This window comes from Leuciscus leuciscus (assembly GCF_965113295.1).
Source record: "Leuciscus leuciscus genome assembly, chromosome: 16".
In the NCBI taxonomy this organism is placed as follows: Eukaryota; Metazoa; Chordata; class Actinopteri; order Cypriniformes; family Leuciscidae; genus Leuciscus; species Leuciscus leuciscus.
Window position 1 is genome coordinate 30,444,203 of NC_138740.1, and position 25,232 is coordinate 30,469,434.

Below are 25,232 nucleotides of genomic sequence, written 5' to 3' on the forward strand. Positions count from 1 at the left end.
TGCATATTTAAACGTATGCAAAAACATGTTTGCAATTCTTGTGCAAATTTTGTTTTTGCAAGCATGTTTGCAAGCTTTATCGTTATTTTCTGTATGACTATATTTTTCCTTGCTTTAAGAAAGACTGCTAATCAATGTAAACATTGGCAAATAAATACATCATCCACTGTATTTTGGCTATATTAGACTTGTACTATATGAAAGAATTTAATCGATCCAGCTTTCCCGTAGCTGCATTTTTAATAGCTCTTATTGTTCATGTTGAAGATGTACAGAATGATACATCAATGAAAACGGGAAGCTTGAACAAGATCTACCTAGTTTAATGTTACACGTATAACAAATGAACTGAGCAGAGGCCAAATATTTGATATAAATATATCAAAAATGAAAGCTGTGCACAGAATTTAGGCCTCTAGGTCATAGAAAACAGATTTATTTTTAAAATGCCAAGTTTGATATCATCGTTGCTTGCTGCTAATGAGTGTACACAGTCAGGGGTATCCGGGGCCCTGATGCAGGTTGTTGCTGTGGGCCCACTTTAAATCATGTTCCAGGGCGGATGCCCCCCTATGTTGATGTTCCCCCTCGATTGAAATTATGGGGCCAGAATCGTCACCTCCTTTCGCCCCGCTAGCGTCGGCCCTGTAAGTGGTAAATGGAGTAAAGCTGTTTTAACAGAAGCTAGCAGTTTGTGTTGTTGTTTTGTCCCATGTTCTTGTGTTACATCCAAGAATCGATTGCCTCTACCCTCAGACCATAAGTAAGGTCTGTTTGGCATTGAAATATGAGGACTTGGGCATGATAGGTTTCAGTGTTTGTTTTAGAAACCTTCCACACAAGGCTGGTTTTAAAATAACATACAATGTAAGCTGCTAATGTAACATGGGCCTTGTGTCTCATGTTATTATTGATAGGTTTGTAAAGTATCTGTTTTAATTCTCTCCTTTGAAAGTCACCATAAAATAGTTTGTGTGTGTATTTACAAATTTTTATGTTAGATGCGATTAATCAAGATTTTGATATAGGGATTTTGAATTGTATGAATGACATTATCTACTTACTTTTTGTTAGTGTTTTGAACCATTTTGACGGATAGACGAGATGGGAAGAAGAAGCCATGCAGGGTGAATTAAGAGAGCTGCTCTGTGCCTTGTTCAGGCCTCAGTGTACCACAGCTCAGATTAAAAGAGCAGAGGAGTTGAGGTTATCACGCTTCTGAGACTAAAATAGACCCTCTGCAGCCCAGACCGGCCCAGCCCAGACCGAGATGTGCAGGGAGGATGCGCCACTTAGGGCAAGTAAAGATGGAGAGATCAGGCAGCAAAAATCGTTCATCATTTCTGTTCCACATCAGCACTCATTCCAGCCCAGCACGTGTTTTTACACCCTTCACGAGAGTCCATGTTCCTCCACAGTACTGAAACAAACCAATGAAGAGAAGGGAAAGATCAGAAAGAAACTTGACTTTTACATCTGAAGAAGATATCTGAACAAATGCAAGCAGTGCTTGAACACCCAAAAGTCAATGCTGATTCATGTTTTTACTGCATTGGGTGGTTGCTAGGGCATTGCTACAGTACAGTTATGTGGTTGCGAGAGTGTTCTGATTAGTTGCTAGGGCATTGCTAAGGTGTTCTGGTTGCTAAAGAAGTTTGCTACATGGTTTCTTATGTGTGATTGGTGGCTCAAGAGTATTACTATGCTGTTGCTAGGGAGATCAGGGTGGTTACATTGTTATACGATAGCTATGCAGATGCTAGGGTGGCTGAAGTGGTTGCTAGGGCATTGCTACATGGTTTCTTAGATGTTGGTGGTCCTAGCACATTACTATGCAGTTACTAGGGAGTTTAGGGTGGTTTCTGTGGTGTTCTGGTTGCTAGGGCACTGGTACACTGTTTCTTATATGTTCTGGTTGGTTCTAGGGCATTACTATACAGTTACTAGGGAGTTCAGGGTGGTTGCTAAGGCATTGCTATGCAGTTGCTAGGGTGGTCCACATGGGGGTTGTGGGTGGTTGCTAGGATGTTATAGGTGGTTTCTATTGTGTTCTGATTGCTAGGGCATTGCTACATTATTTCTTAGGTGTTCTGGTTCGAAAGCATTGCTATGCAGTTGCTAGGGGATTTGTGGTGTCTGCTAAGGCATTGCTATGCAGTTGCTAGGGTGGTCCACATGGGGGCTAGGGTGTTGTGGGTGGTTGCTATGGTGGTCTGGTTGCAAGGGCATTGGTGCTCTGTTTCTTAGGTGTTCTGGTTGGTTCTATGGCATTACTATACAGTTGCTAGGGAGTTTAGGGTGGATGCTAAGGCATTGCTATCCGGTTGCTAGGGTGGTCCACATGGGTTCTAGGCTGTTTTGGGTGGTTGCTAGGGTGTTCTGGTTGCTAGGGCATTGGTACACTGTTTCTTAGGTGTTCTAGTTGGTTCTAGGGCATTACTATGCAGTTGCTAGATAGTTCAGGGTGGCTGCTAAGACATTGCTATGCGGTTGCTAGGGTGGTCAACTTGGGTGCTAGGGCATTCTGGTTGGTTGCTGTGGTGTCCTGGTTGCTAATTATTAACACCACCAATGATTGTTTCGAAACAAGTTAGATACTACATATGTTGTGACGTCCTGTTTTTATTCTGGTTATATAATTCAAAAGAACAAAACAAACAGAAGATCTTTTTCAAAAGGCCATAAATCATCACAAACATGCTGTGGCTTACAGGAAAACCCACTAATGGATAAAAGATTAAAGAATGATATCTGTTCCATGTGAAGAGATTTTATACGATAAAGATATTTTATCCAATTCCAAGTAACAAACATCAGAATGTCACAACAGTAATAAGGCAAGCTTGAAATGCACCACAGATGGACAGACACGTGAGGGAACACGTTTGTTGTCTGTTCCATTCTTAACCGAGTGCAGAAGCCAGATTATGGCGAAAAACAATGTTTACATGTAGGCTTACTAAATATCCCATTTCTTATCAAAGAGAATAAATCGCTCTGCCCTCTTCCCCTCACGCTCATCTGATCCATTAAAATTCAGCAGGATGTCCCAGATTTCAGCACATTGAATCATGATGCTCTGACAACTCCTGAACCTTTGCAGACCTTTTCTGTGTTTCCGAAGAAAGAAAATGCATTTATTCTGTTGGTGAAAAATGCTGCAGCGAGATGACCTTTCGATCAGCTGCCTTTCTCTTCACAAAGCTTTTGAACTTCAGTAATCGAAGTGTCAGATGTTTTGTACTCTGAGGTAAAACATAGCCGGCAGGGTTGAGATGCCAAATCCTTTACACACACACACACACACACACACACACACACACACACACACACACACACACACACACACACACACACACACACACACACACACACACACACACACACACACACACACACACACACACACACACACACACACACACACACACACACACACACACACACACGGCAGCGACTGAAGGAATGTTTTCATTGATCGTTACTTTGGCTTGAATTAATAATGTCTCTAGTCACTAAATAACATCAGGGACTCATCACAGAAAACTGCCTCCTAGTTGCAAAGTCTGGACTGTCACATGGCATTTCTGTACTATAGATCTGAGCTTAGTAAACATTGTGTGTTTGTGTATGTGCATGCATCATAAAACTGTGGTTTTTAGAGTTACATTCCTCTTAAAGAGACAGTTCACCCCCCAAAAATTTATTATGCATCATTTACTCACCTTCATGTTTTTCCGAAGTGTATGGTTTTCTTTTTCTGTGGAGCACAAAAGGTCTGTTTAAAAAAAATCTGTAAAATAATGCTTCTAGTGAATTTAGGCATCAAAATATTCTAATTTACAGCATAAAAATGGATATTCATTTTGAGATTACATTTACAGTGGATTTTGAGCATTAGATAATATAAATTTTAAAATAGGAAATTTTAATATCAAAATACAACATTAAATATCCATTATCTGATGATATACACATCCAAAATCAACTGATACAACACATAAACAAATCTGTTATGGTAGGAAAATATTGTGCATCCCTACAATTTCACTTTATTCATACCTCACATTTTCCTCTACTTCTTGTGCGGTTTTAATGTTCTTTTATTCGGGGCTTTTCACTCCATTTGAATCTTCACATCTATCACTATTCCCCTTCCCCACAATAAATCCCTCATCTTTCCTTTTTCCGTATTTCTCACACATATTTCACTGACAGAATAGGCCACCCATTGGTTCTCTTCTCTATAAGGCTGTCAGGTCGGTGTGAGTAGGACATGAAAGTGCTAAATGGCTCCATGATGAGCTGAATCAGAAGGTTTAATGACAGCCGGTGAGGCTGCGCTCAAAGTTCTAGCCCATTCTCTGTCACCCCATGGGGGTCCGGTTCACAGGCCCTCACGGAGCGCAGAGAGGCTGATGTCATTTCCATGCGGCAGTTTGCCAGGCACACTGTAAAAAGCCGTCTTCCTCTAGAACAGTAAGAACCCCTCAAAGCAAACGCAGTGAGTCACATTTCCTCTTCTGTGCGAAGCCCTTCCACTTCATTTAGCTTGTTAGATTGTGTAAAGATTCTTACACAAGATGCATCTTAAATCAGTAAGCAAAATATGGCTGCACAAAGCCGAACACATCAACATAATGTTATACCACTAATATGGTTCTTACTGTATTTCAAGATTTCCACTGCTAATTAAAGATTATATATATAAACATACTTGTATGTATATTGCAAACTACTTATTAATACGTTTTGGGGCCACTGTATATAGAAACGACACCAGATTTTTTCGGGGAATAAAAAAAGGAAGGACATACCTGCAGCTATTTTCTACCTTTGTCATTGTAATGAGTCCAGTCGTGGATTTTAATCCCAGCAAATCAGTCCCTGTTAATCCTTGATAACCTTTTAATAGAGGTTATACACATACACAATGTCCGGTTAGAGTAACATGTCAGCATAAGAAAATTTTCAAATTATGAAGTACGCTTTTATGCATGAAGTGTCTCTAAACAGAGATGCTATGAAGATACAGCTAATTCTGTTAGAATGAGTTTGCTTACTGTGAACTGACTAATATACTCTTTAATGAGGATTAGAGATTCACATACGCAAATCTGATTGAGACAATCGGAATGTCTCTTTATCATCTACAAATCTCTCTCTATCTCTCCTTGTCCTGTGATATTTATATAGCAACGCAGGGTCACTGGAAAAACGTGCCTGGGGCAGCATTTCTGCAAAATGATTACGTTGCTCGTTTTGCAACACTGCCAAAGTGTCTTTTATCATGACTTGTGTTTCACTGGATTTGTACCCGAGCGCTTTGCTTCACACGTGCAATGCTGTACCAGGTGAGCTACAGAGCACGCTTATACGGAAAACTATATTAAAAGGAAAACGTTTAAATGTATTAGTTTATAAATCATGCACAATGGTAAAAAGTATGTTGAGGTCATAAAGTATTGTGCAAGAAACCACACAAAAATAAGACTTTAATCAATAATCTGCCCCTGGAATCATAATTTGTGTGAAAAAGAACACATGTTGTTGTTTTACTGCCATTAGTGCTAATTTCAGTTCAGCAAAGCTAACGTAGTTTTGATCATAATTATGATCACTCTTTTACACAATTCCCTCCTTTTTCCACTGTGTTGTGTTTTCAGTTAGGTTTAGGTGACGAATAGCACCCAGGCAGCTGTCAAGGTCACTCTGCATCCCATCCAGCAGCCTACTATGCATCATTAGCAATGCTAATAGGCTAACGTGTGTCTTCCTGTTAATCTTTTCTTTTTATTTATTTATAACTTTTCCTGTCTTTTTTGGGATCTTAAAGCAGTCGTTAAACCCTTAGATGTTGTTAGCTTCTATTTGTGTGTGTGTCTGTGTGTGTGAGAGAGAGAGTCTATTTGAATTTTGTGTCAGTGTATTCGTGGTTTGCTCTGCGCTTGTTTGAATATGCACATTACAACATGAGTTTGACTGTAGAGTGCATACTATACAAACAAATATGCTCTATGTAAATTTACAAATGCTTGACTAATGTACTGCATGTGTAAGTGCATGATCTTGTACACTAGTAACCTGCAGTATATACTTATAGTCAATACTCAAGTTAGCATCATATATCTGTTCCATTAAATGTGATGCTTTTTAGGTAGCTAACTATAAACTTGCCAACATTAACTTTAGATTTTCTTTTGAAGATTTGAAGATTTTCTTAAAAATTTTGATCTGTCTGTAGTTGACCATAGAAGAAGACCCTTATGGCAATACTAATAATGCAGTGCATACTGGGACTAAATTATGACACATTTTAACACAAAGATGACATTTCTGTCTGCCATCTTACATGGAAATGACTTCTGACCTTGTCACAGTGCATTCTGGGATTTATTTGGGATTTATCTGGGATAAATTTTTGCACATATTTGGTACTTACAAAGTGTTCATTTTGGACCCTGGATGTGTACCTTTGAGTGCGATTCTTCATGTATGTTAGTACAGATATAGTCTGCGATGATATGTGTTTTAGCGGTGTGTGAGTGTACTAAGCATGCGTGCGTGTGAGATAGTGCTGGAATGGTGATGGGTCAGGGCGCTGTGAAACATCAGGCCTCACAGCCGTTGGCTAATTTTAGCCCTTGTGCACTGTACACCGCTACAGTATCTCTCGCACAGGCAGATTAATAGAGTTACAGAAGCCTCTACTGTATCACTGCTGTTGCCCGAGCCATTCCCAGAGACAGCGGTGGGAGGAGAGAAAGAAAGAGTGTGGAGATACAGAAGGAGGTCGAGAAGACGAATAGAGAGGAAAACAAGAGAAAGTATGGAGCTTGAGCAGCGGTTCCTATAGAATTCTGGTTTAACAGTTCATCAGGTTCGCATAGAAATAAATGGGAGACTGATGTGATTAATGAGATTTTCAGTAAAACGTGCAACACAGTCTTTTTGGAAAAACATTTCTGTCGTTTCTTGCATGTTTCACGATACTTTCAAACTGAAACGTCTAGTGGGTGGCACAAAAAGGTACATTCAGTTTTATTCAAAACAAATGACCAATTCAGCTACCTTTTATTACGTTGGTTGTTGTATATATTTCATCAGTATGGAAATTAAATGGTGAGTGGCGCTAAATGATGAATGCTCTCATCTGAAAATAAAGTGCCACATAAACTAAACCATACTCTAAACGTAACCATGTATTAGTTTTATATGATTTGTATGTAGGTTTTGAAGTTTTTCTGAAATGTAAGTAGAGGCATGTTTTCAATCAGCCTAGGTTGAAAGTGTGTTCATAAACTGATTGGATTTACCATGCATTTTCCTTAAAGCAAATGCAGATTCTTTTTACTGGTTCTAGTTTAATCCACAGAATGAACCTCTCAAAATTACTATGTATGTTGTATCGCTATTATAAGTGACCCAGCAACATTTTACCTTTTTTGGGGGGATAATTTTTTTGTAGTTCCCTATATGAAAATTGACCATAGTTGGTTCCCAATCAATGGTTACCATAGTAAACGTATAAGAGGAAGAAAGAAACAATACTTGCATATCAAAGTTCTGTCATGAAACCCTAGATGTCACAGGCTGAGAGGTCCTTATCTTAATCTGTATGCAATCACATCATTCTCTATAGGGCACAGCTGATTGGTTCCTGCTGTATCAGTAGCCAATGAGCTCACTGCTCAAATCTTAAAATACTAGTTCAGCATTTGCTGTAGTAGTTGCAGCACTTTCAGAAACCCTCCTTCTTCCCCAGCTCCACCTGTATAGATCGTATGCTATATTGTACAGCAGCAGCATGTTTTACTTGTGTGTTGTATATGTATCGGCAGTAGCAATAACCAACAGCAGCAGCAGTGTAGCAGATCTATTCCGCCAAGACCAAACATATCAACATTGTCATATCCATTACCATGCCAAACACACTGAGAGTTGTCATCACAGAAATGCATTAATTTGGTTGCATTCCTCTGGGAGACCTTTGCCTTAGGATACACTGCTCTCAGAAGCCTGATCATACTTCCCATGAGGCACTAGGGCACAGTGGCACACGACTTACAAACCCACTGAGGTTTATACATCCGGGACAGATAACACCATTATGGAGGATGCAACTGATACACAATCAAATCACTAACTAGAGGAATCTGCCTCCAAACACCACAAACCAAGAGGAGAACAGAAAGATAAACAGACTAGTTTGGGAAGGAGAGCGAGCTGGAGAATAATTGATATTAAGTAAGTGTAGACCGCCCAAGGCTTGCTCTGGCATTCACCGATCTCTCTGCTTGACTCCATTGCCTACTTATTACCATTATAAACTTTTTTTTTTTTTTTTTTGTCTATTCCTCCTACTCCATTCGGTTTGTTAATCTGCTCCTCTACAGCTGCTCATTTGAAAGAAACATCAATCTCACTTTACATTTATAAGTATATGAGTAAATACTGAGTAGCTATTCAAACTCGAAAACTGTGTCATCAGGAGACATGTGACCTAAAAAAGGGGTTTTCAGACTGGAGGCTGGGGGGTCCATGCAAAAGTTTATAAAATAAAATTGTGCATAAAAAACATTACTTTTTGAAAATATAATTGAATAATAACTGAATACTTAAATACATTTATTAAAATAATTAAATGTAAAAGATTAAACACCCCTGTTTTAAAATTATTTGTTTAATTGTTTATGATTATTTTATGAAATAGACTGTAAGGCAAGACTCACTATTACTATTTTTCACACTTAGGGTTATAGATTTGAACAAAACCCAAACACAAAGTATAATACTTCAAATCAAGCAGCTTGTAGACAGTGCACTTCAGGCGTATGATTTTCACCTGGCGGACGATAATGAGATTGCAGAATGTCTGGACTCTGGACTGGCTCATGTGTTCGATCTGTGTCCGTGGCAGTGCCTGGTAGGGGTTATCTGATGCTGGTGGTCTGATCTTTTAAGTGCTGTGTGCCCTTCCACCAGTAACCTTGAGCATTAATCGAGTATTGTTGGTTCGCATTCCCATAGTGCTTTGCTTCTACATAACGCTGTTGTTTGTTATAGAGATCAAAGCGGAAACCTGAAGGAAAAAATGTAACACACATTATTTTTATGTAAACTCTAAAATAATGTCTTTAAGCTATTATTATTCAATATGGCGAAATTGCTAATACAATTGAGCTAACTCTTTTATCCAAAGTGACTTACAGGAAAACAATCGCGGAAATGGTCCCTTTGGAGAAACCTGGGGTTAATTGCTTTGTTCAAGGGTAGAATGGGGATAAAATGCAATTAGGATCTCAGTAGCTCTCATGTTGGTGAATCACCTCCAACCACCCTACGACTCAAACTCGGACATTTAGCTTAGAAATACAACATTTTAACTGTTAAGTCATGAAGAATACATGAAGATGTGAACGCAGACACATCTATCTCCAAAATGTGTCAGAAAGCAATTAATAAGCCAACAAGTATGGATTCCACAAGGCATACTACAGTTGCTACTACAGACATTAGCATAAACAGCTTCCTTCTACAGCTAGTTTTCCCTTTCAGGTCAAAAAATGCCTTGGCAGAGCAATAGTTTGAGGATAATCTTGTAGAGAAAGTTAGTTAAAGTTTGCTACAGAACATTGTCAGCATGTCTATAGCTAGCTACTTGAATAACAACACATTTGCTTTAAAATTACCACTTGTTACTAGACTTGTTACCACTATAGAGCAATGCAAGGGGTGCATGTTAAATATGTTTAACTGGGCCACACACTTGCAATGCATTGGCTAAACATGAGTCTTCTTTGCATACTTGTGTAAGGTTTTTAGTTATAATCCTCACCAGAGAAACCTGGTGTATGTCTGTTTGCGAATATTGATTCAAGATTGGATTGATTCATTGGCTTTGAGGGCCTTTTCCATGTCAGCACTTCCTGATATTGTTTGTCAGTCCCATGAGGTGTATTTACATGACCCGGAAAACCAATATAGATACAATGCTGCTAGTCATATTTATATAAGATTTCCACAGGCCAATTTGAAGGTTAATGTGTTTTGACAATATTCTTGATCCCACAGCTCAATAATTATTACAGCTTTAAATTAGGAGGTGCCACTGGATTTGACTCTTAGACATTAGACTTTTAAAAAAGTATATAATGTCCATGTCACTTAATTCACCAAATTGAAAAAGGGTTTCAAACAGTTCAAACCACTCCCTTCTGCCATTGGTTAAAAAAAAGAGAGACAGCCCCGCCCCAAACTCACACCATTGACTGAGGCACCGTTGCTATGTTGATATGACACACTTTAAAGGCATGGAGCTACATTCACAACACATTTAACTTCCATAGTGTGAGGTATTTTAGAGTAAAAAAACAGGAAATGATGTAGGGCAGGCTTTTTCTCCACCCTCATTATATTGGGTACATGACTATAAGGTATAGAAAGTAATTATATTTTGATTAAACCATTGACAATTAGACCAGGGACATTTGAGAAAGTAAATATGGTTCATTTTGATGTTTTCTTGAGGATGATGATATATGGACATATGAGTTCAAATATCAGTTCTCATTGTTAAAATGCATTTGTGACGAAAGAAATTCAACACCCTCTGTATTTCATAAAGAAATGCTTCTGTATCACATTACAAGCGTCAAACTATAAGATAAATTTGCCAAGACAGTTTGGCAGTCTGTTCTGTTAACACATAATGACGCCTCAGCTTCTTTGCGGTAACTCAAAAATAGTGTGAGACTACAAAAGGTCACCACATCTTACTGTGGGTTTTGTGGAGCATAAAATGAACTTAACCCATCACCGCAGCGTGCAGGCCCATACCATAAGCGGCCATTAAAACGACATCGAATTCACACCTTAGTAATTCCAGCCGTATGTGGAGAGCAAGAGCAATTTCATAGAAATAGATAACAATTACTTTCAGCTTCAAATCCTACCTTAATTTGGCAGGGGAAATCTCCACAGCAACACAGGGTTTATCATGCAAAACCAGTTAACACTGAAGCTGGGAAAAACATTAGTAGAGATCTTTTTTGAGGTGGTAAGTATTGAGTTTCTCCGGCCAGGGCTGTATAATGAAATAACTGGCCCGGATAGAAAAGAAACTGAAAGATGTGTGGAGTTAATGGGCTTTTCATGCAAATGAGGGATGGCTGAATTAGTGAGGGTGCCCACGGAGGCATTCAGGAGAGAAGATCAGCTTTGTTCTGAGCCAGGGCTGTTGAAACCTTTTATCCCATGCCGTTCGCTAACGATGGACGATTGCACTAAGCTATAACATGAGCTTGTTTGATTAACCAAGAGAATCGGTCTCTTTATTCATGTTGGATGGGAGGTGATGTTTAAAAGTTTCATCCTGAATTGCAATGTCAGAATATTTCATAGTAGTGAAGTGGCATGCTCTTAAAAAGTCAATATGAAATCAGCAGAGGCTCATTGGAATAGCTCCATATATATCGCTATTGTTTTTTTTTTCTAAAACTCCAAAAACTTACCTAAACATACAATTCACTGTAGTTTCCAGCTGAAATGAACTCTAGTGGCAGTAAAACACCAACAAAATACCTGGTATAGCATTGCACTTGATACCTACAACAAACCAACATAAAACGTTGCCAGATTCATGTCCATCTGTTTCAGATCAAACTAAATTTGGCTTTAACGCTACTAGCTGGACATTTCACTGGACATGAAAGTGTTGCGAAACGTGCAAGGGGCAACATAATTTAATTTCGCAGAAAAATCACCGAAGGCACATTTGTCCAATTAACCTGGGTTGATTAAAATGATCCCTTAGTACTTTTTAAATATGCATCCCATATACATCAGTGCATGTTATTGCAAAGAGAAAAAAAAGTTTATATTTGTACTGTAATCTTTTACAAAAAAAAAAGACTTTGTTTTGTCTGACATCTCCAATTCCTCTTATTTTCCAACCCCTAAAATGACCTGTCATACAGAGACCACTTCACAATTCATTCATGTCGCAGTAAATAAGATCAAGTCCTGCCATGCATTTTTACTCCTTGAAAATCCTGTTTCACCCAGAAAAATGTCACATTACGGGAGTAAAATGTAATTATTTGGTTGTGAATCGTCTGAGAAGTTGTGTTAGTCTAAGTTTAAAAAAGAGGCAGTGTGAGTTATATAACAACCACGATCTCTTTCGGTCGACTACACAGAATATGCAGCAAAACAAAACAAGAATAAATGTGTATCTCTTTCACACGCACACATACACTTCCCCTATCCATTTCTCTGCAATATTTCACTCTGTTTAAAATTGCCACCCGCTTGCATCTTGCCAAGCCTGAATTGATTTTTTCGGCATTCAAAGCCTTTCACCCCTCTGAGTCTCTGTTGTGCCAGCACACAATGTAGTTTGCATATGACTAATCATCTGCCGTGTTTATATGTAATCTCATATCATTTCAGACCACGTCCCCTGTTTTGTATCTTCCTCTCTCGCCTCCTGGCTGTATCGCTCTTGTGAAACTCAAACCAAACCTACCTTTGCTCAAAACACATGCAAATATCCCAGACGTTCACAAAGAAAGAAAGGGACTCTTGCAATCGTGTGTAAGTGTACCTAAAGTGCATGTTGGCGGTGTTCTCAGTGGTTCTCAACTGGTGGGTCGTGACCAAAACAAGCATCAGGTCTATTACAACAATGCTATGCAAATAATTAAATGCAAATTACCATAAAAATAAGTATGCTTTTAAAGGTGAGAAGGATTGCTCTTTTTATGTACTGTATTTTGAATATTCGGCCCAGTGTTTGTGCCAATCTGGTAAATCCCTCTCCTGATGTTGTTTATCGGTTTACAAAACAGCTTGGGCTGGTTTACCATAAAAATGTAGCATCATGATGAGTTACACTCAATGTCTAATGTGAAAATCTGAACCCTAAAGCAAAACCTATGAGAACTGCAGCGGAATATAGAACAGCCCTTTTTACTGCAGTTTTATTGATGCAGAGCTATTAAGTATCAGACCTTTTAGTAGGCGAAGATGAGATGGATAACAAATCTTCTTTTGTGTTGACTGTTGTCTTTGGGTTCAAACATAATTGTTTTGAATCCTCCAGGGCAGTGACTTGTCAATTCTGAGATGCTGCTGTGCTCCCGTGATGCTCTATTCTCTCTGCATTATTAGCAATATAAATCTACAAAGAGGTGAAAAGGCATGGCATTCTCTGCCCTGTCCACTGCAGAAACTGTTCAACATCACACGGGTTATTAAGAACAAGGGCGAGTATAGAGCAGCATTTCAGTCTTACTTAGGCCATGTTTACACAGCAACAGAATATGGTTGTCAGTCCTGTATTAGAGTCCTTAATACAACCGTATTCTATAACTGAACTCACACCCGTACATTTTCAGGACTCACAACCGTATTCTCGGAAAACACTCTGTGTGAACGGAACCGGACTGTCTGTCACGTGTGTGTGTGTGTGTGTGTGTGTGTGTGTGTGTGTGTGTGTGCGAGAGAGCCACTCTACAGCTGCACAAACGCGTGTTTACCGTGTGTTGCGGGTTTTCGTGTGGTTTTGCTTTCGGTAACTTATAGCGACGGAGATACTCTAGCTCTGGTCGGTTAATGAAGATCTGACGGACGAACTTTCGGCTTGATTGGACTCTTGTCGTATCAAAAGTGATAAGACTTTTCAGTTTTATGGAATTCGCCATATTGGATATTTGACTTTGGTCACTGTCGGTATGGTTATACTGGTAGGGAATAGGGGCTTGACTCCAGTTGCACGTTCATACAGACAGTATTCGAGACGGTACGATAAGTTGCTATTTGAACAGGATGTTTCGAGACTCGCATCTGTAAGGAAATGTGGTTGTCAGTAAATTTACCCAATTTAATTTCTTAATTTTTTTCCCCTGATTTAGGCTATAAGATTCATCATTGCATGCTATTCATACAAAGAAAAACTTTTCATAATATTTCAACTCTGAAATTACTGTTGTAAATCCCATGGCCCTGTGGGGAAAATATAAAAATACATTGGCTACTACAATTCAAAAGTTTGGGGTTGGATTTTTTTAAATATATATTTTAGAAAGAACTCTCTTATGCTTATCAAGGCTGCATTTATTTGATCAAAAAAAAATCTAGTAAAAACTGTAATATTGGTAAGAATTATTACAATTTTTAAATAAATGTTTTCTATTTAATTATATTTTAAATATAATGAATTCATGTGATAACAAAGCTGCATTTTTAGCAACCATTACTCCACTCTTCAGTGTCAAATGACATCCGGTTTTCTCAATATGCAAAATAGTAATTTCAACAAAACACCATCCTGTGCAAAAGCTAATTCTTTAATGAAACCACTGACCTTGTTCTCCTTGTGTTCCTCCTCCAGATTTTTCATATGACGTATGACCTGGCGAGTGCTGTGGTAAGAATCTTTAATCTGATTGGCATGATGTTGTTGCTGTGTCACTGGGACGGATGCCTGCAGTTCCTGGTGCCCCTCCTGCAAGACTTCCCTCCTGATTGCTGGGTGTCCTTAAACGGTATGGTTGTAAGTATTCAAAACTTTTCATTACTCTTTCAGAACTATTTTGTCATTTTTATTTTGGACCAAATACTGGATCAGGTCAAAATTATTATTTGATCAGAGGATAAGACACGATTTAGTGAAAGTGTTCTCTAAATGTTTAACTGCTCTTCATTAGGAAACTTGATAATGACAGTAAATACATGTTGCATTCACATAGTGTCAGAATTACCGTAATTACGAGATGACATGTGAAATGTTCACATGACGGGACTTGCTCGTTTCTGTGGCAACTCTCACGGATCCAAGGGTGGCTTTGTTGGTTATGACAGCAAAATACTTAATCATGACATAAATTCACCTCCTGCGAAATACAGAAGAACAAAGAAAGCACCTGGTTACACTGGTAATATTAAAATGGCATACTATGGTCGTTGGCAAACTAGTCTCTGTTGTCCATCTGCTGATTCTCTGATGCATACAAAACTGAAAAGCACTAATCATTCAATCATTTTTGAGGCACTTATTTAGTAACAAATAAACTAGATATTTCACAAACAGAACTATATACACTATGTACACATTAATACCTCTATTCAGCAAGGATGCATTAAATATATCAAAAGCGACAGTAGAGAGATTTATAATACAAACGATTTTGGTTTCAAATAAATGCTGTTCTTTTGAACTTTCTATTGAATCAAAGAATCCTCCAACAATTTATCATGCTTTCCACAAAATTATTAAGCAGCACTACTGTTTTAAACATTTCTTAATAATAAGAAATGTTTATTGAGCACCAAATCAGCATATTATAATTATTTCTGAAGGATCATGTGACACTAAAGACAGAAAACAATTCAGCTTTGCTATCACAGGAATAAATTATATTTTAATAATAGGCTAATGCGTAAAAAATATTTTTACAATATAACTTTTTTTACTGTATTTTTAATCAAACAAATGCAGCCTTGGTGAGAATAAGAATAAGACTAAAAAAATTAAAAATCATTAAAAACATTAAAAAAATCTTACTGATCTCAAGTGCTTAGTTCATTTAGATAAACAAACATTCTGAACACAAAGTTTACACAAACTAGGGTGGATTGCTCGACATGTTGACAGACAGTCTTCCTGTCTAAAGGCCTCGATATACTTCAAGTGAAATCGAAGAACGAACTGGTGTGACGTCATTTCGAACAAAATCAGGCCAAAACGAAGTTCATTTTGTGTTTGATTCGGAAGTTCGAAACAGCTTGCCAAAGCTGGTAAACACCTTCGAACTACCATTGGTCCGTGGCGATGATGTAATAGGTAGTTGTGCTCTGAGGCTCCGCCTTCTTTGACGTGGAAATTTTATCTGGTTCATTTCTTCTGTTCGGTACCTCGAGGTCGGACGTCCGCGAGTAAAAAGATGAACAGAGTGGATATACAGTAGCTGAAAATTAAGTTGTAATTCTAATTAAAAGAGACACTTTTTTCATGTTTAATTCTGTAGAGCTGCTTGCTTTTAATCAATCTATTGAATAAAATGGTTTATAAATAAACGTGACGTGAATTTAACGAAGTGCCGAATTGCAGAGCTCGTGCAAACATCCATATTGCGATGGTCAGATGCTTTCTTAACTACTGTTTTTTCACCGCTGTCATTTTTGTTGTGTTTAATTCGCTATTGAAAGGAAAGCATGCAGCATTAACATTTATCTAAACGCCGCTCTCAGCGGCTTGCGCGGCATCAGGATATTTGCTAACAGTATACCGCATGTATTTCAAACCTATTTTTACCCCAAAATGAAGAACGAAAATGAACTTCGCCGTGAGTATATCAAATGCCTTAAGTGGGAGATTCTTGGCCAGAATAAGCTGTAATGTGCAATGGCAAAATCTTAAGACATTGAATGTCAAAGACTATTTACATAGCTAGCCATTAATGTTAAAGCCGCTGACATTTTGGTGCTTTTACATGACGACACAACAGTCAAATGGGAGAATTTTGTTTTTAACTTCAATTTGTTTGACCAAGTCATGAACGGACGTCTGAAACAACTAACACAACACGATAACATCAGTTAATCAGAATAATGTGTTCTAAATGAAACAACCCGGAGCATATGAATATTTGGACTTGCACGTCCCATTGCTGTTAAAATCCGAGACACTGGGCAGAACATTTTATACTTGACCTTTATCAAACGAGAGCTGTTCAACTAATCAGGACAGATGGCTCGCTGTAGTTTTTCACCACACATCATGTTGGTGCTAAACGGATGTTAAAATGCCAAGAATGGTTTTTTTTTCTTCTCCCAGCTTTACGAATGAGTTCAACTCATATTCCAGGTCAAATAGCAGTGCTGGTAAAAGCATTAGGCTTTTTTTAGAAAGTCAGATTTCTCTGATTCCCACTAACAAAGATTATGCATTCACTTTGAAAGTGTGCGCAGAAATCAGCAGACGGCATGTGCAAATCTCTTTGCATATTCTTCTGAGCCTGTTAGCTTGGCATCACAATAGATAGCAGGCTTGGGTGATGGTGGTGCTGGGGTGATATGGCTGTTCGTGGTTACGCAACCATATCCCCCCTCAAGTGCTACAGGGCTCAATCTAACTTTGAGGGGCTCTGTGTGATACTGTGGGGCCCTCGGCTCTGGAGGGCCTTACCGGGAATCATTGATATTTGTGTTTTGAAATGTTGTGAAACCTCTGGCTATGTTGAACGTGACATTCTGACATATTAAAGTTAAAGCCTCAGCCATGTCTGCTTTCTCTTAGAAACATTTTACGTCAAACGCACTACTTGCCTCTTCAACCCAGACGAAATAGATGGAAAGTATGCATACGATAACACACACGAAAACAAGTCCTTTGTTATAGCTCTTATGCTTACAGGAAGTGACATAACTGTGCTACAAATATGTACTTTTTAATCTAAGCAAATTTCTCTCATCTTTGCACTCTGAGCTAAAGAAGAGGTCAAACGCTCATGGCGTTTGGACTGCTGTTGGATGCGATAGGAGGTTGAAATTCCCCCTTGTGGCTCTGATTTAAAATACTAGCCTCAGGTTAATGTTTTAAACAGAGAATAGGAATATACTGCAGTACACACACACACACACACACACACACACACACACACACACACACACACACACACACACACACACACACACACACACACACACACACACACACACACACACACACACACACACACACACACACACACACACACACACACACACACACACACACACACACACACAAGCTCTATTTCAAACCCTAGTGAACTGCCTATCTAGACAGCATTTTAAGAGGCCATATGAAGCCTGTTCCAAAAAGTAGATAAGTAAGATACCTTATTTTAGCTAGATTTGGTGTGCATCCTTCAGTTAAGTCTATCGCAGAATGCACTGCAATGAACTCACCTTCTGGGAAGTTCCCACCTTTAAGCCTAGAAGTCATAAATGTGCATGCAAGTAAAAAAAAAAAAAAAAAAAAAAAAAGGCTTCAGCAAAAACTGGTAGAAGTTGTATCACTAATGCAACAAAATGAAAAGCAAATGATGCGCATTAGGTGTTGATGCTTATCTCTGTTTTATCCATCTTGCGTAGCCACAGAAATTGATGTGTAATGTAATTTTATCACAAAAAACTAACTTCATAAACCAACTAAATGGCTAGTATTTTATGGCAAGCTTTACAGATATTCTTTATCAACAAAACACAGAATGACCTATACATCAGAACGACGTACAGAACCATCCAAGAATTTCATATAATGCTCAACAAGGCATGGATTCATTTGATAAAAAATACAATAAAAACAGTAATATTGTAAAATATGATTACAATTTAAAATACATGCTTTCTATTTTAATACATTTTAAAATGTAATGTATTCCTGTGATGGCATTACTCCAGTCTTCAGTGTCACATTATTAATGTACTTATTAAACTTATTAACTGTAATTAAATACAGTTGTGCTGCTGAATTTTTGTGGAAACCATGATACATTCATCTTTGATGAATAGAAAGTTCAAAAGAACAGCATTTATTTGAAATAGATTGTTTTTGCAAGTCTTTACTCTTACTTTTGATAAATTGAATCCTTGCTGAATAAAAGTTCATTTCTTTACCCAAAAAAATGAAGCAAATTCTATAAATCAATATTCACAATTAAAATATTCCAATTTCTGTGTCGCCAAATAGAGAATAATGACAGTGAAAGCTGTTTTCAAAATACAATCTTGCAAATACAATCATTCCGACATAACTTGAAGCCATAAATCGTCTCTTCTCCAAAGCCATTGCGGCTTCAACAATCAAACATGCACATCCACCACGACTAATAATATTGTAAAACAGTCAATTTTACTAAGAATCATTCTCTTAAAATGAGCTTTTGTTATTGAGTCATCAATTTTGCAGGTTTTTTGATGCGACATTTCCTCAGCGATGGGGTTTCTAAACTGATAGAGATGCACCACCTCCTCCTTTCTGTAAATTATATCAAGACTGCATCATTATTTTCCATCTGTCTCATTCCCCTGGGCTTTGTTCAGATAAATGCCACAACCAGAAATTCATAACAGAAACAAACAGAGAATCAAAAGGCAAGGGAAGCGTTTTGTTTTACTTTTCTGTACCATAAGACTCATCAAATTGTATGTACCTTCTTAGTCTAGGTGCATTATCTTCTCTCTCTCTCTCTCTTTCTCTCTCTCCTTCCCTGAGTGACTTTGTGTAACTTTGAATCAATGACCTCCCTGTTTACCTCTGCACCACTTTCTCCTCCCCAAAAAAATCAATGCAGATGAAAAATGAGCAAAGATTCCCGGTTCTGTCTTTTCCCTGTGCACGGATGGGGGTCCCAGAGGGAGGCGGTGGCCCTGCTGCTCAGTAATTCAGGGTTTAGACGGGCGAAGAGAAGAAGAGGATATAATGCCCTGGCGGGGGAGTGCTAATTGGGACATTGAGTCTGAGTAGACAGGAGGCGACACTGACTGTGTTACCGGCCAGGCTGTCGGGTTAATTTAGCCATCAGAGAAGTTAGCGTTGCAGGACTGTCTGGGGATCTCGACATGCCTCCCTTAGCAGGATCCAAACTAAGTGACTGTAACTTTAAACCGCTGTATAACTCACTTATTTGAAAGAGATAGTACAAGATGGGCCTCATTCCAGACTTGTTGCATAATTTCAGGGTTGCCAACTCTCACGCATTTCAGGCTCTGTCTTACGCTCTCACGCTGCCTCACAGCAAATGAAAAAAGCCAACGTGCTGCACAGACCGTTTGGCGTATGACATCAAGAATCGCAAGAGCGATTCGAAAGCCACCGAAGATGTTCAGCATTGTGAAACGTAGTATTTGTGCACACAAAGCAGATTTACGCTTCTAAGATAACTTATTCATTTGAGGTTGTTAATTTTAAACTATAATAATATGAACAGCTGACACGTACGTTTACCGCAGTAGTTGAGTTTTTTTCCTTGAGAAAAATTTACTTTTAGCTACTGTTCCCATTTATTTATTCAAATGAATCAGTATTGAATCAAGATCCGAATCATATTGCAAGCTTATCGAAATTGTGAAAAGTTTCTTGCACTAAAAACAGCCATGAATCTCTAGTGTCACCAAATAGAGGATTTAAAAGATTATTTTTCAGGACATATCCATCATTACTGTGGATGTCTGTAATGTTTATTGTCATTTATTGCGGGAAAAATTAATGTCATGCATTATAGAACAATATTACATGAATTTGAAAATCTTTTATCTAGTTGAACAAGTATTAAATCATGTATTAGGCAAGCTTCTAACCTACTTTTCAATACTAAAAAAGAGCCTCAAAAACTCAGTAGCCTCAAAACAGCAAGCATGGTCCCTGTGAGAAGTTGTGAAGTGCATCTTTCCATCGGTCACTGTCCGCTCGATACTCTTGGTATCGATACTACAGGTGCGCCGTGGACCACAGAGAGAAGAGTCACAGGCTTTAACCACCCGGCCAATTCACACGGGATTACTTTTACCTGTGGTTATTTCTTCAAAACATTTTATAGACGGTAAACGACACTATGAAAGTTTACCTTTAGGGAAGTTAGAATGTGCAGACCATTAAAAAGTCTGAAACTGATGTAGCCATTTTAAGTTAAAGTGAAATCAGTTAAAATCACAAGGAATTGTATCTAATTTTTTGAGGATTTTTATTAATCCTTAAGAATTCATAGAAATTATCCTAACAGTTTCCCGTTTACAAAAAGTGAAATAAATACATTATTTATACATTATAATTAATTAAAATATTTATTTGAACGTAGTCAAAATTGTATAATTAAAAAATGTAAATCATAAAAAATATTTATGGTAATCATTTTAAACACTTGTACCTTTAAATCTTCTGTATGTTGTGGACCTCCTGTTAAAGGGATAGTTCACCTAAAAATGAAAATTGTCATCATTTACTCACCCTCAAGTTGTTCCAAACCTGTATAAATTTCTTTGTTTTGCTGAACACAAAAGAAGATATTTTATGTAACCAAACAGAGCTCGGGCCCCATTGACTACCATAGTAGGAAAAATAAATACTATGGTAGTCAATGGGGCCTGAGATCTGCTTGGCTACAAATTTTCTTCCAAATATCCTTTATGTTCAGCAAAACAAAGATACAGGTTTGGAACAATTTGAGAGTGAGTAAACGGTGACATCATTTTTCCTTCTGGGTGAACTATCCCGTTACTGTTTGAGAGTATGTCTAATAGTACAATAATTATTTTGTTCAAATGAGCAAAACAAATTGCTTTCCAAAATTTGCATTTAAGTAATGGATGCACATGATGAGGACATTCAAAGCTAATTTATTCAAAGTAACACTGTAGATTTCCTCCCATAGAGTATAATGAATGATTATATAAACAAATTATAATATGCTTAGAGTTTATTTAATTGAGCTTTCACTATGTACTTACAAAGGATGTGAAAGGGTGATTATGAACCGGCGGCACCAGCCAAACCAGCAGAGGTTTTGCGGGAAACACTGTCCATAAATCACATTTCTAACACGAGCGCTCTGCGGAAACACACTGCAGAGAGGAAACATCAATAACTATAATTGTTTCCCACATAATAAATAATAAATGAGTTTTTAATCATATGATGTGTTGCAGGCAAAGTTCCCACTACATGTGACTTGATTATGCATTTTGCATTATTGTCCGCACTACTTCAGCCAAACATTAATGAGATGCTTCATTTGATCTTCTGTACATAAAATAATTCACATCATCCCTCTGCCTCTTGATGCCTATAATAAATAATTTGAATACAATTCAGGCAGTTCTATTTCTCTGAGATGTTCTCAATGTGATCTACATCTGTCCCAGCAGACGCTGTGTGCTGCCACCTGATTGGTTCACGCTTCAATAGCTGGATAGTAACCGGACTTGTGTGGGTGAGAGAGAGAGAGAGAGAGAGAGAGGGGGTATAAAAAACATGTCCTACATACCTTTAGACAACACTCACCTCATGTAAAGACAAAAGATTGGTGTAGTAGTGACACTAAAAGCCCGCTGGCCTCTCCAAGTGAATTTTAATTAGGTCTGGTTTTGTATTATTAATCTTCCGTTTTATTGGCTGTGGCCGTATTTTTCTCGTTTAAACCATTACTTCAAATGCCATTCTTAACTGTAAGGGCATTTTGCATGTTACCGTTGCACAAAATCATGATTATTCCCTCTGCTATAAATAACCTGATGCAAAACAACACACACACAAACACACACCCCAAAGGGCTTTCTGCGTGTCTGTGGATTGGATGGTTTGTTTAGGTGTGAAAGGTGACGTAACAGAGCTGGTATATGGGCAGGTTTATCTGTTTGAGTAACAGGCAACTGGTGCTTGACTGTAATCATCAGACCTAGTAACACCCCGTAAAAGCCCCCACAGACTTGAATAGAGTGCAAGGAAAGTTCGGGAAGTAAGTATCCCATTTACTTTCCCCATAAAGAAATAGATTTTTAGCAATAATGTATAAACCTTTCAATACAGACTTACCACAGCTCACAAAGAAGTCACTTTCAAATCAAGCAACTTTCTCTTTTGGTCAAAGCGACAAATCAGTGTAACCAGCTTGAACCAGTTGCGAAATCAGAATGGAGAAATCTTTCGCCCTCATTCGAATTTCGAGTCGTGTCGTGTGGATTCCTATTGAAATGACTGGATTTCGGCCGCAAAGATACACTGAACAATGATAAATGTGATCACACCTTTAAGACAGTCACTTATTTTGGTCCGGAATGAATAAGTGTATTGAGTGAATCTGTTGAGCAAATGATTCAGTGACTCTTCAAAAAACCTGCAGAAAGAAGTGTTGTGCAAATAATGTCCTGTAGTTTCAGATTCAAGTATTTCCTTAGCAACACTTCAGCAATTAGTTCATATTTTCACTTTTTTTTTTTCACGTCGACGAATTGTTGACAAACTCTTGTATTCTGATTCATCTTGGAGCCTATGGAGAAAATAAATGGAAAAAAGACTGCTATAAAAAGTGAACAGTCACTATTGCTTTCAGCCACACAGAAACAGCTTCAGAAAAACATTCATATACACACTCATATATACTGTACATCTACACATTGATATTCTGTTCTGTATGCACAAGCACACAGAAGGAAACTCATCTGACCCATCTAAAGAGAACAAGACTCTATAATATGCATTAAATCCAGTAATGTCATGCAGCCCACAACTTCCTTAAGCCCTTTATCTTCTGCATATGGCTCTTGATCTTCTGTAATGCTGAATTAAGAATAATATCATTACTGTACTCTCTAAATGACCCCTGTTTTCTGGAAACACTTTGAAACTTCTGGCCAGTTAAAGCGATAAGGCGGAGAGAAGCAGAAATATGGATGTGTGTGGCCTTTTTGTAAGTGTGTGTGTGTTTTAGGAAAAGACTGAGCCTCATTTGAATTTTTATTGCACAGTAGCTCATCAGAGGAGAAAAGCCCAGTAGAACAAAGGTGATTTCCAGCTTATTTATAATAAGAAGCGCTACTACCTGACTCATTATCTTCCTGCTTAAACTTCTCACCCACAACAATGCATGGCATAATACACTGTAAGATCCAACGGTATCCTCTTGTATTCTCAGTCAAGTTTTTGCCCTAAATGCACGTAAAAGGCCCCATGTCCATTGGAAAAAAAGAGGTCACTTTGCTGGTAGGCTTGGATAGAGGGCGCTGTTTTTCTACTTGCCTTTTTATGGTTCTAGTGGAGATAAAAGCAAAGCTATGTTCGGAATAGCATATTACTTGTTATTTCTACAGTATGTACACTGTGCATAGTTATGCAAATTGTGTGTAATCAATATCTTGAAATGCTACAACTAAGCAACTTGAGCACACTGCATAAAATACCATATCCCACAATACAATGCAGTAATATCAGCTGTTGGATAAAATATGCGCTGCGTCCGAATATGACTACTTCCATATGATACAATGCGTTCGAATTTAATAGTGGTCATAAAACAGTAGGCGAAAAGTACCCTGATGACCTATTACTTCCGGGCGAGATTCTGAAGTGCACATTCGATGGACACTTTACAATCCCATGAGGCCACAGGAGAGGATTTATGAATGGTAGAAGTGATGTAACGTCACATGGTAATGACAACATTGCAAATGTAAATAGAGAACATAGTTTTTAACGGTTGCAAAGTAAGTTTCAAACCAAATGTAGTACCTACTATATACAGTATGCGATTTTGGACGCAACATTCCTTTTTGACTCATTATTTGATCTGAGGTTTTTACACAAAAATTGGATATGCAAAATACCTGCTATAATTTTCCAATGTTTGCTGGAAATGAAATATGCAACTTAATCATGTGACTACACTACTGTTCATCCATTATCATTGCATACTACTTTGTTTCCAATAGTATAAGCATTCTGTGAGTAATATGCTAGTATTCCATTCCGAACAAAGACTGCAATTCCCAAGGCAATTTTAATGAGACTATCATATAGGAGTCATTTTGCGAGAGATTATGAGAGTAGATAACATTGCAAAAAGCCAAATTTTAAGGAGTAGGTCATCACTAATCCTCTCAGGTTAATAAAAAGTAAATAGTACTGAATAAAATGAAAAACTTTGCTTTGTCTTTCTGGCACATACTCAAGGCACAAAGGCAGACCAGAATTTGACAAGCCAGATGTTTGGACACATATTTTTCCTTTTTCTTAAGCACGATTACGATTAAACTGTTTTGAGAATTGATCAACTCCCTGACTGGATTATAGCAACAGAAAATGTGATTTGGTCGGTAAACAATAGAATTATTATGGCTTGGACTTTCTGGATAGGATATACAGTATTATTGGTTTATGTTAAGCTCCATCAACAGTATCTGTGTCGATTACAGCAATTAACAGTTTACGCGTACATTGACTTGAAAAAAAACAGCAAAGAATTATTTGACTGAAATATACAGCATTTCAAAACATAAATGTTTTTCTCTATACTTTTACATTTTCACTGTAAGTGCATGATTGTCCACTGAGAAAGAGTTAAAACTATTTCCTGTGGTAATTGACCGCCTGATGCTGTTGATCAAGCTTAACTTTATTTAATGCCTTTAACTTTGATTTCGATCAGTTTTGTTGCATCTCCTGAGATGTGCCACATCAATAGTTGACGCTT

General features: G+C 37.9%; 1 protein-coding gene and 1 long non-coding RNA gene across 3 annotated transcripts in view; one reads left to right on the plus strand and one right to left on the minus strand.

Annotated features, from left to right (window-relative positions):
* The window catches only part of hcn1 (hyperpolarization activated cyclic nucleotide-gated potassium channel 1), a 98,778-nt gene that overhangs the window by 32,531 nt on the left and 41,015 nt on the right, over positions 1–25,232 (plus strand). For both annotated transcript variants that reach the window (XM_082140589.1, XM_082140590.1), the window contains exon 3: positions 14,396–14,557. In XM_082140589.1, the coding sequence (XP_081996715.1) occupies positions 14,396–14,557 (162 nt within the window). The remainder of the gene's footprint in view (positions 1–14,395; positions 14,558–25,232) is intronic.
* On the minus strand, positions 408–4,908 carry LOC309477372. Its single transcript, XR_014198617.1, has 4 exons — positions 4,818–4,908; positions 3,726–3,760; positions 1,065–1,420; positions 408–645 (listed from the first exon to the last, which is right to left on the minus strand). It is a non-coding gene; the product is annotated as an uncharacterized lncRNA (long non-coding RNA).